We start from the raw sequence: 17,944 nt of genomic DNA, 5'->3' as shown, positions 1-17,944 counted from the left end.
GATGATCGCAAACCGCGGCGCTTGTTTCGTCGAAGCTGATCTCGAGCCTTATTTCCTTCGAGATCATCCTCTTTCCCCCTAACTTCCCCAGGATTTTGCGATTTTCCTAGGGGAAGGGGGATGCGAAAATCCACGCGACACGTCCCTGTCGATCAGCGGCAGTGGAAGGCTTATCATATCCTCCAAAGGGGAAAATGTGACGAAGGTCGCTGCCATCCCATCCTAACAACCCGTTTCCTTCAGCGCCTCTCTCCCGAGTTCCGAATCCAGCGCGCTGGAACGGCATTGACTTGGTGTGTCTGACCTATTCCACGTACGTGTCTAGATCTACGGGAACGGTGGTTTCAACCTCAAAGCTCAACGTCGAGGAGGAAAGGACGTACCGTAGCGCGCATCCCATCTCCATCTTCTACCTCGGACTCGGATTAGATCTACGATTACGTGATTCCCCCTTTTCCTCCTGAGGCTTAGGCAAGGCTAGTAAGCGCCAAGATCCATCGCTCTACATACTATGTACAGTAGTTAGGCAACCCCCATTTCCTCATCGAGCATTCCGGATGTACGCTAGCGAACGATGACGGCAAAGGGTAATACTTTGCTATTTGGCAAGCCGTTCAGAAGTCCGGCGCAGAGGCGAACACAGTATCGAAATGATTACACGATGTAGGTAGGCCTGTATGTAAGTGGTCGACACGATATCTCTTACGTTACGTCGGGCGGCGCGTACCGCATTGAGAAGATGAAGGGTACCATCCTGTACCATAGTGTACCGGACTTGCTATTGGGTTGGGGACGGGATCCTCCCTTCACGTGCGTTGGATATGTACGAATAGGCAGGATCCGGCTCGGGGGTAGCGGTACTTGCGATACATACCTACATAATAAGCCTACATACATAGACATTACATATATCAATCAATCTGCTCTCGGTATGCGACTCTGACCACGCAACGCAGGCGGTAGGGATCGGCAATAGGTGCATGAGCAGGTCAGCTCACACGGACAAGGAACCCCGGGTTTCTTCGAGGGACGGACAAGCCGCGTCCCGCCCACTCAAAGGAGGAGAACCAGCGTACTCGACTCCGTCGCGCGTGCATATGTTGAACAAGAGGCGGTGAGATTATTGAAACTGAGAGCCAGTTATCCAATAGCCAGTCAGGAAAAAGACATCGAGAGAGGCGAACGAAGGACAGATACCCCAAACGCATTGTATGGTAACCTATAAAAGGAGTAACAAAAAGTCCACTCCTATCTCACTATCCTATCAACTCGGGTGGGTTGTTTTTGATGTGGTGGTAGTAATCGTAGCACGTATGTGGTATAGGAGGAATGGTTTATGGTTTCAATTTAACCAGCTAACAAAGAACTAACATGCTAGCAAGATGATGGATGTAATTAGCGAAATTGATTTGATTGATTAGGGTATATTATATTACTTAATAGAGGAATTATTGGGTTCGATGGGTTAGAAAAAAAAAGGTGTATACCGCATATGGAGAAGCGATAGGGGAGAAAAATACTACCTGGTAATATGGGAATTCTCCGAGACAAGACACGATAGGATGTACGTATATATTTTTACATAAACGTTCACGTACAGTAGCTTCCTCAGTCTAGGTTCTACATAATACGTATAGGTACATCTTCGGAAGATTGCGAACGTTGATACATATCCGTAGTACGTACTCCTTATAACAGATTGGAAAGAGCAGAGCAACAGGCACCTACTAGAGGAACTTACATAGCCGCATACTACATACATAATGTAGGGAGGCACTGGTAAAGAGAAAAGGGTAAGAGGTTCAATGCGCAACAAATGCATTCCCATCTCTAGAAATGGCATTTGACCAATATCCATCGTAAAGGTTGACATTTTAATATGTTCGTATACTACTATGTATACCACCTATACTACCGACATATAGAGTATAGTGTAGGTGCGTACGTCCATTCATACGTAGTAAACTGATGTATCCAAGCCTGGAAAGGGCAGCTACCTTGCTTTCCGAGTGTCCGAATTCTGCCGCATCTGAACAATCGTATGCACACTCCGCTGTGGAGAAGGAAGTACCGTACTCGCCTGTGGGTGCGAATATACTGCGGTACACGATTTGAGACGGGGAGGGGGCGTGTACGGAAAACCATTAACACATATATCCCTGTCAATATCTAGGTAGGCTAGGAGCTTCCCTGCACATGTCTGTGTGGACCTTTTCCAGGGTGTGGACGAATCATAAACGAGCGCTGGATCTAAGCCAGAAAACCCTGCTGCAAGATGATGTCATTTTCGAGTTCGCTTGACCGCCCCCAAAGGCAATTCCCAACGACCGCCCTCGAAATTGCGCCAAAATTCGCAATTTGTTCTCTCTTCCCCCCCAGCCCCTTTACATACTCCTCTTGTTAATAGATCCGACCACCGTCAAATGAGATGCCGGTCTCCATTATTATGATTATTTATTTCTCCCCAGTTAGACCATTGTGGACTCTTGACGACGGGACACGGACATTGAGCCACCTAGCATATTGGATTTGGCAACGTTTTGCCGTTCGCGTTGGCGCAAGTGCACAAAGTGCAAAAGTGCAACGCTCCAGGTCCACGATCTCGAAGAGAGTAAAGACCCACGGGCTGTCAATATGGAACCGGTCCAATATATCGAGCCCAGCAGTGAGAAGACTTGAAACGTACGCTCCATGGGGAAGGAGGACGGCGCCGCGGAAAAGAAAGATAGTTGTGGAGTGCCAATCATGCAAGATACGTGCACTACGCTACGCTGGCTACGGTACTGAGTATCATCGTATGTATTGTACCGAAGCAACTAAGGTAAGGAAAAACATCCCTCCCACCGGCAAGCCACCACGATACTCTCTGCTTCTTCAAAGCCCCGGACGCGTCAACAAGACACACACTCCGCAATGCTTGGCCTTAGCTTGGCTATTACTCTTGGTTACGTCTATTATAGGGTGGGATATTTTACCAAGTGGTTGACATCTCGAAAGAAGAATCCAAAACAAAACTTCCACCGAAGCCTGGTGCGGGTTATGACGGGAAGGTTACGGAACATCCATGACCTACGTTTCAAGGAAACCCATCTCCATCTCATCCCGCTGTTCAAGGGCCTTATGCACCATGTGAGATGACATCCCGGTCCGGCAGCATGATACGGATTCGTCTAAGCCGCACTCTCGTCGCATAGTCGTTTATATAAACAGCAACAGGCGCACGGCGCCCCCTTTTGATTCATCCCAAGTGGCGAAAGATAGGGAATCCATGAATCCCATTATTACCGCTATTACCATCATCGCATCACATTTTCGACCATTTTGGGGTATCACCACATTCATCACTACGTACATACAGTACTGCAATACAACTATATAACAAGCTTTGGCAACTGGGTCGGGAACAATCTGGAGAAACTATACTGAACCAGGAATACGTACAACTTTGTACAGGATTATACCCAATCACAGGTCGATGAGCGTGTTGGTCCTCCACCGCGAGCGCCCGTCTCCCCGCGGACCTTGTTGCACAAAGAGGACCCTGAAGATCACGGCGTCCTGTATGTGGCTGTACGATGCGAAGTCTTGGCCTTGAATTCCCTTGACCACCTGGCCAATGCTTTCCCCCTTAGAATAGGTACTCTCCTTGCCGTAGCCAACTGTTTTCTCCTCCTTTGGCCTTTTTCTATTGGTCAGACCCGCCGAATTTGAAATGGTCGACTTTGTGTGTCCGACCCCTGTACCGAGCTACTCAACCGACGTCATAAGGTACTCAATCATCAACTGTGTCGTCATTGGGCGGAACGGCTTCTTCTAAGTTGTTAAAATAAACTTGGCCCATTGGACCAGCTCCGCGACTGTTGACGAGGCCGTCTTCTCTAAGCGACACTAGCCAATACGGCTATACAACATAACGTCCTATCCGTGCCGCGATGCTGGGTGCCAATTTGCAAGTGCCATATTGGTCTCTTCTACCCCCTCTTAGTCTGTCCCCTCCTTCGTCTCATCTTCCTCTCCGCTCCGGTTCTATCCCTTCCGGCGCGATAACTCTCTGCGCCAGAGTGGCACCCGACAGGGAGGATGGGGCAAAAAAGGAGAGACGAAAAAAAAAAGCAAACCCGCTTCATTGGTGTGGATGAGGTGTCCCAGCTGTCGTCAGCGGCATGTTACGTACTGCCCTCACATTCGCCATGAAGAAAAGCGAACTTTTTGCCGGACCGTCTGGCAGGTTCATTCTCGATGCATCGATGGGCCTTTCATCTCAACTTAAAGTCCGCTTTTTTTTTTTCACCGTTTAGTAAAGGTTCCCGTCCGATGCAATAGAATCGGGCCTTTCTCGTCCTATTCGTAGAAGTCAACCCGTTGCAGTACGAAGAACCACCGTCCCGGTTGACTATTAAGCATGTAACCGGTAAGTCAAAGTTAGAGGAACCTCCAGAGGCACATTACACGTACCACCAACTGCGCTTGGGAGGTCTGAGGTCTTGTGTCTTGAGAAAGAAACGCAGCCCACATCTCACATTAACGCCGAGCAACACTCTTTCGGCGTACCCAGGCACCATTCACGTGGAAAGGCGCCATCAGGGTCTCCCCGCTGCTTGGAAAGCAGTATTGGTAATGATCTTCGCTGTGACGCCTGTCGATGACCGTCTGGCCACGGGCCAACTCCTTATATTTCTATCATTTCTTTTCAATAGCGAATATACGATAACCGGTTTTTCTTCGCCGCCTTTACATATGATTCAGGACATAGATCTAGGATGGGCCGCTGAATAAGACGCCGTAAACAGCAAAGATTGCTGACGTCGTTGTCCTTCGTGTCAGCCGCGCTGTCCGTAATAGGTAGGTACGCTATCCTCTCCGGATTCTCCTTGTGGAGTCAAAACACAAGATGGTCGCCGAACCGATCTAGGAAGGGATCGCGGCTCTCCCGCCCCCTTATATGTATTGTACTCTAGTTCTCCCACGCAGCGAACGACCGCGGTATGCAGGACCAGCGCAAAGGTCTCAGAATCTTAGCAAGGCCCCCCGATGTCTTAGGTAGGCATATACGTGTGTGGACAGGCTTAATGCGCGTAGTCGAGATACCCGCCAGGTTTCGAGCGGTCGTTCGAAAGCCGGGCGCGGGGAAATGGACAAGACGGGCCCAACGAGACCCTCGAGGCGCGTGATATAGTCATTATGACACGATTTTTTAATGAGCAGCAGCAGAAAAAGCTGCCCGTCCCTTTTTTTCTCACATGGGCAGATTTGGGAAGAGGGAGGGGGGGGCCCGGCAACGAGACTAGTAGATAGCGATCAAAAAGGCGGGTAGAGCGAGATTACTGGTTACCTACTTTGGTAGGCTGAAGATACGATTCCGGTTTCCTTTATATTCGGCCTTAGGCACACACAGGTAGGAAGGAATTCGGTACGGGGCTAGGCTAGGCTGGGCTAGGTAGCGAGGAATAGTGTAGGCAGCGAGGAATAAGGGCTAAAAGACAAAAGAAGGTAGAGCGATTTTGAGTAGAAGTGCCCACATTACAACGGTATCCGCTGGGCGGCGCACTAGAGTAGCGTCGCAGCGTTAGGCGTGTTTCATGTTTTTTAAAAAGGGAGAGGGGGGGGAAGAGCCGCTGTCATGTCACCTGTCTACCTGCGCTTGCTTGTCGGCTTGTGTTCGTTTACTGTACGTTGTACCTAGGTTACGGCTTATGCGCATGTGGAATGTGGGAATGGGTTGCTAGCGATTGACGATCCGGGATGACGGGGGGAGGGAAGGACAAGGGGTACAAGGGTTAGTTGGGAAGAGGGGCGCAAGGATTAGGGGCGGCGGGTCTAAAGGCAGGCATCGATGTCTAAATGTACGGGATAAGGGATTAAGGGAAAGGTTCAAGGTTGTTGCTAACTACCGCCCTAGGTATAGCATATATATATATGTCCATATATATACGGGTTGAATACCATTGTAGTATTAGGCAGGTACGTACCTTACTTATCCTTACGGAAACCTGGGAGAGCCGGGGCTGTACACGATTACTTACATCTGGCAGACGGCCAATGAGAGGGTGAAAGGTGCGAAGGGCGAGAGAAGGTTCTGACACGATATCTCGCAGGAGACACGGGGAACCGAGAAGAGAAGGCGGCGAAGTAGGTTGACCACCTTCTATTTGTCGGTTTTCTCAGTCGATTCCCGGTTTTTTCTTAAAGGACGAGAAACAAAAATAAAAAAAGAATATACGAAATCGAAAACTCCTCCTATAACAGTTCACCGAACGGGGGGGAAAACGTCGGTCTTTGGGTTGCATACATAATCATACGCGTATACGGGTGTGGGTGCGTTCTATACAGGTATGTAATGTAATGTAGAAAAGATTCCAGAGGGAATTTAATGTGATCTCCTGTGCAATATCTGTACGACGCACGAAATGCCTACCTACGCTACGTCGTAGCAGAACGGCTCTTTTTTACCCCCTTCACCCCCCCTGGTTTTGCCTCTTCCCGGTATTTGATGGGGGAGAGCCGGCGAACGGTATTAAAGTAGCAATGTGTAGTATATATGAGGTATGTACGTGTGTGTATGTGTGTATGTGTGTAAAAAGAACATGTATGAACGAATATATGTATGTACGTACGGTAAATGTAGGTGGTAACCGATGGGATGGATAATAAAGTGGGAAGGGAGCCTCCTCCAATAGGAGGCGCGTACTTCTTACCAACATATGTCAGTCGCTTGCGGGAGACGGGGAGATAGAGCCCGCCCGTTTGTTGTGTAATACCTGATTACCTATTATATCTAAAAGTAATATAAGTGGATCGTCCTTACATGTGGTATAGATGGCTTTAATATTCAAAAAGGGTGTAAGAAGATTCCCACATTCGGGCATCCCGATCGCTGACGGAGTAGACAAGTAAACGGTGGTGGATATAGAGTCAAGGTTTCCCCAGCTCGCCTAGCCGGTTAGGCAGATATCGTACTGCATACCTAGTATACATATACATAATCCATACTCCTGACGAGAGGGGCGCCTAGTATAGATCTGACGAAAATATTAGGTTCGAAGCCGGCTCCGCTCTTGATACATTAGTTCTGGTTTCCTAACGACGATCAGCCTGGGATGAGATCAGATAGCCCCGTCACTAAACAGTCGGGACGATGCATGAAAAAAAGGGTCAGGCACAGGTAGTTGTTCGGATCGCGACACTTCTCAGATAAGCATCACTTCGTAAACAGAGTTAAATGAAGACAGATAAATCAAAAATAAACAATATACCACGTGAATCAAGCACGATCATAACCACAAATGATCAAAAGGTAAAACGTCCGTTGAACATCCGTATGTATATATATTTCAACAATTAGATTACAGAGGCAGTAGCGAATGTAGATATCTTCGGCGCGAGACGCCAAACCAAGGCGTCTCGGGTTCGAGGATGAATGCTCTGCCTTCCTGGGGTATATGCGAAGCTAGCTAATAATACAAGTCTGTCTTCTCTTCGCCTCGCTCTTCCGTGTCACTTTTGGTCACTTTTTTGTGCTCGCTCCAAGAAGCTGCCACCACGGGAACTCTGCGAATCGCCATAGGCAGCTGTCGCTTCTCAACGTAAACGAATGCATGCGATCTTCACCCCGTCCCCATGATCCTTATAAACCTGAACGCCGTCTGTGAGGGTATCTCCTCGGGGAAATAAAAACAATCCCTAAAACCCCCCCAGATGTGTCGATGTGTGGCCATACCCCAACCCGATTGGCAGCCACGAGCGATGGACGCGAAGAAGACGGTAATAAACAATGCCATGAAATGAGCCCACCCAAATCTATAAGCTCATCAATGCAACCTGCGCTTCGAACTCTCCTGGATATCACTCCAACCAGCAGCGCAAACAAATTTCGATATTGTCTTGGTACAAGAGGCGCAGGCCCGCAACCTGCTTTTTTTGGTTTTCGATAGCATCAGGCCGGACAAAATAGATGCTGGTAAATAGTCTCCTCTAAACCCATGAGACCAATTCAAACGTGACTCAACATAAGGTATCCGCATAACAAGGACATTCGTAAAGAATTCTAAATCGTAACCTTGAGCACAATCGAACATATTTTTTGTCATGAAGCGTGGGGTTTTATTTTTGGTTCCTTCAGTCGGAATGATCATCGTGGTGATCTTCTGATCCAGCGTCGGACTTGGAGTCGTTCTTATGTACTTTGCGGTGTCGTCGTAGGTTTGATACAACAGAGAAATGTCTTCCACATCCCTCAACTTCACAACAGAAGGCTGTATTAATTTTCACATCAGCTTTCAATCCTGACCGAGATACATGCACTCTCTATACTTACGCTTTTCGCCGGTGTGGCTGTACATATGCGTCTGTAGTGAGCTTGGCCGGGTAAATCGCTTGTCGCAGACTTTGCATTTATGCTTCTTCTGAGTGCTGGATGAGACTTTCGAGCTAAATTGCCCCATCATCGATTGAGGAGCCGGAGGGGGTTGAGTCATCAAATTCGGTCGGGGTAACGTCCGAGAGGTAACCGACTCGATATCAGAACCTGCTGTCGAGTAATCACTGACCGATGAATCGACCGAGCCTGCATAATAACCACTACCGTAATTACTTGCTGATGAGATAGATGAGCTGGTGGAGTGCGTCGACGGGAAACCGTATGAGTCAGTGGAACCTCTGCCGCGATTGCCGGGAGGGTATATGGCTCTGGGAGTCTCTTGACTCATCGCCAACATACCCTGCCCGGCGTCAAGAGCATCCGCGAAGCTCCTCCGATCGTCGGCTGGAAGTCCTCTGTGATTCATGTCAACCAATGAATTCCGGTGAGGGCGGGACGCGCCGCCTGAGCCGGGCTCGACCATTGGGAGCGAGGAAATTGACGATTGTGAATACCTTCGATTATCAGCTTCTGGCGCAAGAGCGAAAGTTGAGCGCATGGGCGCCGGTGCATACCCGGACACGCTATCATAAGAGCTCGGCGACGCCGAGTACGTCGCGTTAACTGGAGAAGCCGCCGTCGCCGTCGCGTACGCGGATTCTCCGTATGCGGCCGATGTGGTTTGCATTCGGTTTAGGTTTAAGAGATCTTGCGGCATATTGAGTAAGTCCTGCTGTCCATAAAGGTCCGCCATGAGAGTGCTGCTACCTGCTGAAGATGCCGTCACCGGGATGCTCCCATACGATGCCATGGAGGCACTGCTGTTGGGGCCCGCCCTCGCGGCGTGCTGTTTTGCCATTGAGTCGAGACCGCCCAAGTTGGCATTGAGCCCTTGCGAATACATGCCGTGGCCACCATGTTGGCTAGTCGAGCCCGCGGCCCACGGGTTGGTGAAGTGAGGAGGGTTTGAGTAGGAAGACATGTGGTCGAAGTTGAGGGCCCCGAGTCGTGATTGATTATCAAGAGTCATAGTCATCTTCGACACAATATATCATAAAAGAGAAATAAGAGGTTGGAAGTATGAAGGCTTTCCAACACTTAGACCCGACTCCTATTTTTTCCCCGGTCGTTAAAAAAAGAGTTAGAAGGAAGTCTGGAATAGTTCGCTGATCAGATGCGGGATCCCGAAGGGGACAGATTCGTGTCACCTTGCCGAGGCGGTGACTTGTCTCTCAAGATCCAGTGAAGAAGATCCGTCACGAGCTACGGGAGGGGGATCAGCGAGCCTTAAGTGTGTTTGGCAGGACACTTCAGGAAGTATGCGACCAGGAACCCCCGAATAGTCGGACGAAGGTACACACTGGGGCAGCCGGTACTTTTCAGAGACGCAGCCCAATCGTATGAAGCTTAACGCACTCCAGCAATTGGGACAGGTGGGACCAGTGTCCTTAGCCTACAAGCAAGTCCAGTGACGACGGTGAACAGATTGATCGACAATCCAATGTCCCGTACTAAAGCAGGTCGGGGCAGGGTTGGACACACTGTAGGGTGGTGCACAAGAAAGGACGGTAGGGTAGGATATTGAACAGATCGAACCAGGGCTGAAATTTGAAAAGATGGTGTCCAATTTGATAGGAGCCGTTTTAGGTCTTGACTGATCATGAGAATGTGGAGTTCGGTGGCTCGTTTCAAGACCGAAGCGTACAAGATCAGCAGCGGCCAGATATCCGGGAGGTCAGATGTACATATAACTCGAGAGACTCTATGTACTTTGTTACAGGTAACCCAGATAAACTGAACCTCGCAGCACGATTGTTGATCCTTTTGTATGTAAGTCAGGTATGTCTCTTTTGTTCGAGACAGGGTATAGCGTTGTTAGTTTTGTTGCGGTCTTGTCGATGTCGGCCGACGTCGAGATGTGAGATATTTCGTCGTAGACGTGGTGGAAGATGTCAAGCGGAAGAGGCACGGTCAAAAAGAAGGATGGTCAGGCTTTACATACATAAATCGTCCCTCTTATTATTCGGCTTGCCTATGGGACGTATTTCAGGTGGCCAGCTAGTACGTCAACTAGCAGCATTAGACGACTAAAGAAGGAGAAGGGGATTCCAGCGCGGGTTGTTAAAAAAGTAGCCAGGGTATCAGAGTCCCCTCTAACTCCACATATAAGAGTGATAAATTGGGGCGAGTGGGACACAAAACATTGAACCACAGGGATCGAATACTACTACCTAGTATGTAGAATGGAGGCGGAGGTGGAAAAAAAAGTGGTTGACGAGAGAGAGAGGAGAGGAGGTACGGGTACGGCTGCTTAGTACATAGGTAGGACGGGAAATGCCATTCAACTAAACTAGGAGGCATGTAATAAGAGAAACTGCGGTGCGAGCTGTGCGAGGTGCTTGCTGACTGGGTAGGTACGGCAGGTACGGTACCTAACGCAAAAAAGAGATGAGAACATTGAACATGACAGGGTATTGTTGAAAGTAACGGCAAGGGTCTAAGGCTAAGGCTAAGGCTACGGGGGTGCGCCGTTGACGCTAGCTTTCGATAAGTACCGGTACGGGTGGACACTATCCTGGAGAAACATCCTTGGCGATTTCTATAATGTATTATACATCGGTAGGTACGTACAGAAGTAACTACACACTACACAGCACATAACATAACATAATAGGGCTCATTCTTAGCTTACGCCACTGATGCGGAGGATGGGAGGATAGGAGGATGGGGGTTGCCGTTATGCAGGGTCTGTAAGCCCGGCTTTGGCTTCGTGCTCTATCACAAGTTCTTTACTTTCTTTTTTCTAGCTATTTTTTCCATCCTCATTTTCGAGTGCCGGCTCTAGCGAATCTATTGCAGCTATGCACAAACACCACCCCATCTGATAAATCAGCTCGTTCTTCCTGGCGCCCAGTCGGGGAATATTGGAGAAAAAGAACTTGGGGTTTCCAAGTAGCCACGCTACTACCTAGCAGAAAAAAAAGGGTACGAAATGCTTGCAGTCGGGCTTTCCATCTATTCTACCTGTCCCACTGCCTGACCCCTTCTACCCTTTCCCCTTTGGTGGCTTTTGGTGGGAAAGGATGAAGCTAAGAGTGTCCTAGCCTGGAGGTCTTGGCAAGCAACTACGTCATGCGGTGTGTGAATAGTGATTGGACATATTTGTGATACTCCACAAAAGTGGTTCTCCTCAAAGTGAGCGATGCACCTTTTCAATGTGTCCCAGACACGACATCATTGAACCCACGTTGCTGACTAAAAAGAGGTGGTCGTTGTCGGAGTTGTCTGTCCCGGTATCAAGGGATGATTGAGTAAGTAGGAAAGTGTGTAGCATTAGAGAAAGAGATTCGTATAGCAGCATTGAAAATCACCCCTTTTTCCATCACTGCATGTTTCTTTTCTTTTTTTTCCCCTTCTATTGCATTGGAGAACACCAACATAAAGCTAGGTCTGCCTTCGGTCCGGCACTAATTATTATTGTGGCGGCAGTGTGGTGTTCGTGTTCAGCCGGCGATGTCTTGGCATTTTTGGAGGAATTGCGATTACGGCACAAATGATAAGAATATTTAGACAGCTAGAGTGAACCCATCTACCTGTCAGAGGAATGGTAATGACATTAGAATAATCACGCCTACTATGTAAGTACGGTGAAGAAAGATTTCTACAATGTTCTCGGGATGAAACCGAGGGTTGCATGTATGACGATATCTTCGAGCCAGTCGGGCCAGCTCCTTGAGTCTATGAAGCTAATTAAGCGGTACTGCCTCGGGGAAAGTTGACGGTTATTGCTCAGTGCTCACAGGACTGACGTCGTCATTCAGGATTGGCAAGCGAAGGAAAACCTGTGCAAGTATGAAGTATGACGACGACGCTCCAAGATAGCCCTGCCTTCTGGCATCTTACACGTTCCTTAATAGGGGGAGGTGAGGGGAGAGAGGGGATGGGGGGGCCATCTGGGTCTCAATCTACCAACCCGACAACTACATAGTAAACGAATATGTAGGTTGGCATAAATTATATCTTTTCATTTGCTTCAGTCAATGCCTAGTATGTCAACATCACGATATCAGCGCTTGTATCGTGTAGAGGATAGGATGATCCCATGGATGACAGCTGTAAAACATCCATTGTATGCCCCCTTGCCCCCTTGCCCATTGGCCTTGCCAATAAGTGAACACCAGGTTGCTGGGACAAGATTAACCACATGCAACGAGCAGAGTCGCAAAAGAACTCGGTCGCAAGTATTATGAACATAGCATGAATTAAAATGCCCGATGTAGGGACTCCTGTACGAAATACCTACTGGTCGGCGTTTTGGCGTTTTGAAGTAATGGCACTTGTCTGCGATGATGTGATGGTTTTTGCTCCGGGTTGAAGAGATAGATAGCGTTACACTAACCTCTTGACGGGGATCTCTTGGCGATGACCGGGGTGTCGTCATAGTTGTTCAAAATTCGGGAGAAGGATTTGAGGTGTCTGATGCGAAAGCCAATTGATTGGTTCGAATGCGCTTAGCGGGAAATACAACGTAAGCTACCTAGTAGCTTTTTTTAAGTACCTCCACAAATTGGAAATGACACAATCGAACAATTATCAATGGATGAAGGATAATTGAGTTATGGCCAATCACATTAACAACCTAATAAAAACCGACTGTGGGTTAATATAACAAGCCGGGATTGAATACCTAGTAGCAAGCTGGTTGAGAAAAAGAACAGGACCCTGAGATCAGACACAGACAGAGAGATGATAGTCTTTCTTTGGTCCCTGAGAAAATTTAAGGGACTGGGGAATACATAGCTAGGTACTTGGGTACCAGTATAGCATGTGGCACGTATGCAGCCACACGTCTAGATCACGGGGATCCTGGAAGTTATCGACAATAGATTCAATGTTCTAACTCGGAATTAAGCACACTACATGTAATGTTATGTGCATTGGTACCCTAACCTTTTCAGAAAAGCGCAATCAATCAAAACAGCGGTAGTTTACGCCATCTTTAAGGTGAGTAACACAAATAAAACGGCAGTTCTGCGACTTAAACAACGTCATATACCAGAAATGGGTATCCATCGTGTTAAGATGGGGTTCTTCAAGGCTAAAACAAGGCTTGCCTAGGGGGTCAACGGCGTTCCCAAGCGTTCCAAAGTCTTTTTAAGCTTGAATTTAGCGGAGGGCCAGAGCGCGGTCCGGGCAAACCTTCGGTCGTTCACAAGAATGAAACATTGAAACATTGAATCAAATATCACAAGCCACTGTATCTTGATATCCAGTCCAGCGGCGTCATGCGAGTCAAAACGCCATCAAGCAGCTATCATATTTAGCACCCGCCGTCTCTTGGCCGGTCAACGTGTACCTGATCGTCCGATTGTACATACATACCTACCATCATGGTAGTAGTCTGTACGTACATGGATATCATCAGCAAATCTTCAGAATTACGGATACCCTCAATTGCCTAAACACGTGGTCGGCGCTAAAGCATCATGGAATCCCTACAAGAGTCGAAAGATCTAGGTACCGAGTTGTTAGTGTATGCATGGTGAGATGACTTGCTCGTCATATTCGATCACGACAACACCAGGACAGGGAAGAAAGCAGTTAAGGTTGTGGCATCTGATATTAAATATATCCGCTCGTGTCTATTTCGTGTATATCTTACATAGCACACTCCCACCTTGCTCGCGGCCTTACCGCGTAGAATAAACCCATCCATGCTGCGGGAATCAAATTACATGCACGTGGGTAAATGGGTCAGTTCCAAGGTTATTTTGCTGCTGCTACGTAGGTCCCGGGCAAGGCTATCTCTCATCACATTTCATACACATCATGTGAAGGCAAGCTACCAGGCAGTTACTCCTTCTTCCCCATCATTAATTCGGGTCGCTCTAGAGTCTTGGGGCTCTTTCTGGTTGGCGACGGTGAATGAATGAACACCGTAGCAACGCCCTCACAGACGTTCGGTTCGTCCAAGAGCCCTGCATCTTGACCATCGCATACCCGCAGACCAGGTTACATTTTAATACTATGAATTCTTTGACCGCTTGGCATTCATCTCTTTCCATAACACTTATTCCATTTTGGACCTCGAACGATAAGGCTAAGTCAGGTTATTGTCTCGTTATGGTAAACTATTGCAACTTGTCAGCATACATGCATATTCACCTGCACACCTGCATGGCACTTGCAGGATACCTTGATTATGGGTCTAGCTAAGGCTAATATAAATTGTAAAATTGTATAATATTACAGATACTAGGTATATTCAAAATATCTCATATGTTTATGAGAAATAACATGTTGATATCGACGTCAAGCCCTAAAATGGTCAACGACGGCTTAAATTAATAAATTGATCTTGAAATTTTGTTTATTAAGTGCGTCCATGTGGTTGTATTACCCAGGAATGTAGCGGTTGGGTTCCTTGGCAACATTGAAAAAGTTCAATTAAGTTCAATTAGATTCCCGAGGAAGCGCGACGCTGACGATCAGCAATGTGTCAACGGCACTTCCCTAAGCCACAAGCCCACCTTCCCGCTTTCTGGGTATCACCGATAAATTCATTGTAGCTTGTTCCGTACAGACTATTGAGTCTACCATTTACATAATCATTTTCCAACTACTACCGTTTATTGCATACACTACACTTCTATTTCATCTCTTTTCTCTTCGTCCCTCTTTTTCTTTTCCTCTCTTCTTTTCTCCACATGGATACCATCGCATCCGTTCATACAACCCTCTTCCCTTTTAAGTTATTGAATCCGCACGGAAGAATCCTAGTCGTCTTCTAGAAGTTCGATGATGTAGACTCTGGACAAATTGCGAATGGTGATTTATCTCCAAATTACGCAGGGGATATTGGCTTCCACTTTGGTCAGCCCCGGGACATATGACTGTCCAGTAAGAGGAGTCGAGCATAGCCAAGGAGCATGGGTGCGTTTCAAATAAACATTCGACTGGCATTCCCCAAAAGTCGCATTAGCAATACCACTCAGACCCCGGCAGTTTGTCTGGCATATAGTCGTCGATCATGGCCTATTCTGGTCATTATATACAAGACGGCGTCTTTAGCGCGGGTCTGCCGCATCAATGCCCCTTGCACCCCCATCTGCAGCTCGACCATAACGGGAATCCATTCTAGGATAGCACTTTATTGCATACCTTACCCGACGAGACATCGCGAAGAGTGAACCCCTAATATCAGTATGCTTTAAGGTTTCGCTCCGATTGATGTTATATGGAGGATTGTTTTCCTTCTAATTACAGCGAAGAAGAGCCGCGAGGCTCGTGTGACGGAAAGAGAGAGATAATGGACCCCATAAGATTAATGGATGCTGGCGGATAGCCAGGACCCAATCCAACAACGCCCACCCGCACGGCAGTCCATAGTAGTATCCAAGGATCCGGGGAGTCTCTGCCTCGCCTTGGCACCACGCTTACTGTGAAGGGGAGAGGGCCAGCTTAGTGAAAGAGACGAGAAAAAAAGGTCTTGCCAGCGAGCTCGAGCTTTTTGGAACAACGTATTCACATATTCACGCACACTGGCACCTAATGAACGCTCAAAGCTGGAGCTGCAACCCCCAAAATCCGAGGGTAAACATTGAACTAGTACAACTTCGTGTTGAGGAGCCAGCTAGCGCACCCACACTGCCGAAGCCGGTCGCTGAGAGAGGAGAACAAGACTAAAAGAAGTTGGTCGGCGACCAACCTCGACGAGGGTGCCATTAGCAAATTTCCAATTTTCCCTTGTGAGAGCCTCTCCCCCAACATCTATGCACTAATATTTTGGCACAAGGATTCATTATTTCTTATGCGGAGCTTTTTGCACACGAAGATAACCTAGGTTAACAAGCCAAGCTCTATTCCGGCTATTTGAGATATCACACTTTTTCCCGCTTCATCTCGGAATCTTCGGTTAGCGCGAGCTATTGTGTCAAGACTCGATAGATCAATACCAAATCCGTCGTGGCAAACATAGGCGCGTATAGCAAGTGCTGGCACTAAGTGAATCGTCGCATCGTAAAAACGAGGGAATGTGTATGTGAATATTTTTACACCGACACGGCCGACGATAGTTTTCGTTCATACGGCTCGGACTTGACAAGAAAAATTGGTAGATGAGGCTTGCAACCGAGCCACACCCACCAATCAAAATGCTCTGCGTGAGATAAAGACTGGGACCGAGACAACATATTGCATCTCGGGCTTACACGGAAATGCAGTTTACGGAGATTTATCCAGCGAGCATTAAATAGCATGAGAGTCAGCTCGGGTCCGGTAAAAGGCACCTATCCTCCGAGACACCGATGAAGGATAAGGCTGCTTTGCAGATGTGTATGGGAACATATGATAATAATATCAACGTCAAAAACTTGCTCTGGCGTCGCCACTATTGGGGCATGGGGTCCCTATCCATTCGTCGTTGTGACAACTTTGAAATTCGACGTGGCTGAATACCATCAATTTTCTTTTGACGACAAAATATTGACCGTGGAGACACCGAAGAGTGATCAGTAATTGTGATAGAATTTTTGTTCGAGAAGATTTACTATTTCGGACGTGGGATCAAACTGGCTAAGGATCAGGATCGACCCTTGTACCGTACCTAGTTTTCAGTCATCATTCAACAATGCAATGCGAGCAAAACAAATCCTTCGCGTTTTACATGACGATGCTGGCGCCAGTGCTATTCGCCGCATTCTCGGTATCTCCTTAGCCTAAGCCTTACATATACTCGGTGTAAATGAGCAATGACATCTTTAGATATCTCGCTTGTCAAATTCCAACTCTTAAAAAAGACTATTATGAGCTGGGTATGAGCGAAGTCGGTTTCCTACAGGAATCTATTTCCTGTTTCAAATCTAAATAAACGTTAGCCTGGCATTGATACAATTATTAATAATTCATCTTTTACGAGAGGCCTCCGCGCATCGCGGCTGGTATAACCCCTTGCTCACACATCCCCTTTTGAATATTACCTAAAGGAGCAATATAGTTATAATATTAGGATAATGCCAGCTGGTTCAGGGATTACAAATAAGATAGGGAATGATATTTCCTTTTACTATCGAACGTTCTAAAATGCTGTCCTAATCACGTAGTTTTGCGCATAGTGAAGCGTCGAACAGGAACTACCCAAATGGCCTGCCTTTAGCAGGTAGCCATGAACGAGTTGTACTATGGTCCGATGGGTAAGAATTAGCACACTGTCAGGTATTTGGGAGTTATATGGGGACAACCGGCCTTACCAATTTGGTGGTAGCGTGTCCTAGTGCACCCTACGGGTACTTTCAAACCCTGATTCAGAAAATTATTACTTAGCCAATACTTTGAATGGTGGCTTCAAAATAATTGCTGATTATAAAGATTATGCTAAATAATATCTATGGTTATTTTTTGTTAGAATAGCTTTAGTTTTATGATGTAGTTGACGTTGATGCTGCAATTCTTCGAATGTATTGGTAGTCCCACCAAGATCTGCTGCTAAACTATAACAAGTAAGGAGGTTCTAAGAATCAGGGGTCCCCAGCCAAAAAGTTGACCTGACAGTGTGCTAATTCTTACCCATCGGACCATAGTATGGGCACT

At 47.4% G+C, this 17,944-nt stretch overlaps 2 protein-coding genes across 2 annotated transcripts; one reads left to right on the top strand and one right to left on the bottom strand.

Moving 5' to 3' along the window:
- The first annotated feature begins 2,388 nt into the window (after window positions 1-2,388).
- Window positions 2,389-3,092, top strand: F4807DRAFT_132331 (uncharacterized protein). The gene has a single exon (XM_047993000.1). It carries the CDS (start codon window positions 2,429-2,431, stop codon window positions 2,984-2,986), a length of 558 nt encoding a protein of 185 aa, XP_047853263.1. The 5' UTR covers window positions 2,389-2,428; the 3' UTR covers window positions 2,987-3,092.
- A 5,023-nt stretch (window positions 3,093-8,115) lies between these two features.
- F4807DRAFT_461284 (uncharacterized protein) lies at window positions 8,116-9,392 on the bottom strand (the record flags this gene model as incomplete). Its single annotated transcript, XM_048001662.1, has 2 exons — window positions 8,116-8,252; window positions 8,315-9,392. The coding sequence occupies 2 exons, from the start codon at window positions 9,390-9,392 to the stop codon at window positions 8,116-8,118; spliced, it is 1,215 nt and encodes a 404-aa protein (XP_047853262.1).
- Window positions 9,393-17,944: the final 8,552 nt, after the last annotated feature.

Source organism: Annulohypoxylon truncatum (genome assembly GCF_022578515.1).
Source record: "Annulohypoxylon truncatum strain CBS 140777 unplaced genomic scaffold F4807scaffold_20, whole genome shotgun sequence".
In the NCBI taxonomy this organism is placed as follows: Eukaryota; Fungi; Ascomycota; class Sordariomycetes; order Xylariales; family Hypoxylaceae; genus Annulohypoxylon; species Annulohypoxylon truncatum.
This window is presented reverse-complemented; position numbering and strand designations above follow the sequence as displayed.

Excerpts from the sequence above, each read along its gene's own strand:
- F4807DRAFT_132331 (XM_047993000.1), top strand. The coding sequence starts at position 2,429 with ATGCCGGTCTCCATTATTATGATTATTTATTTCTCCCCAGTTAGACCA.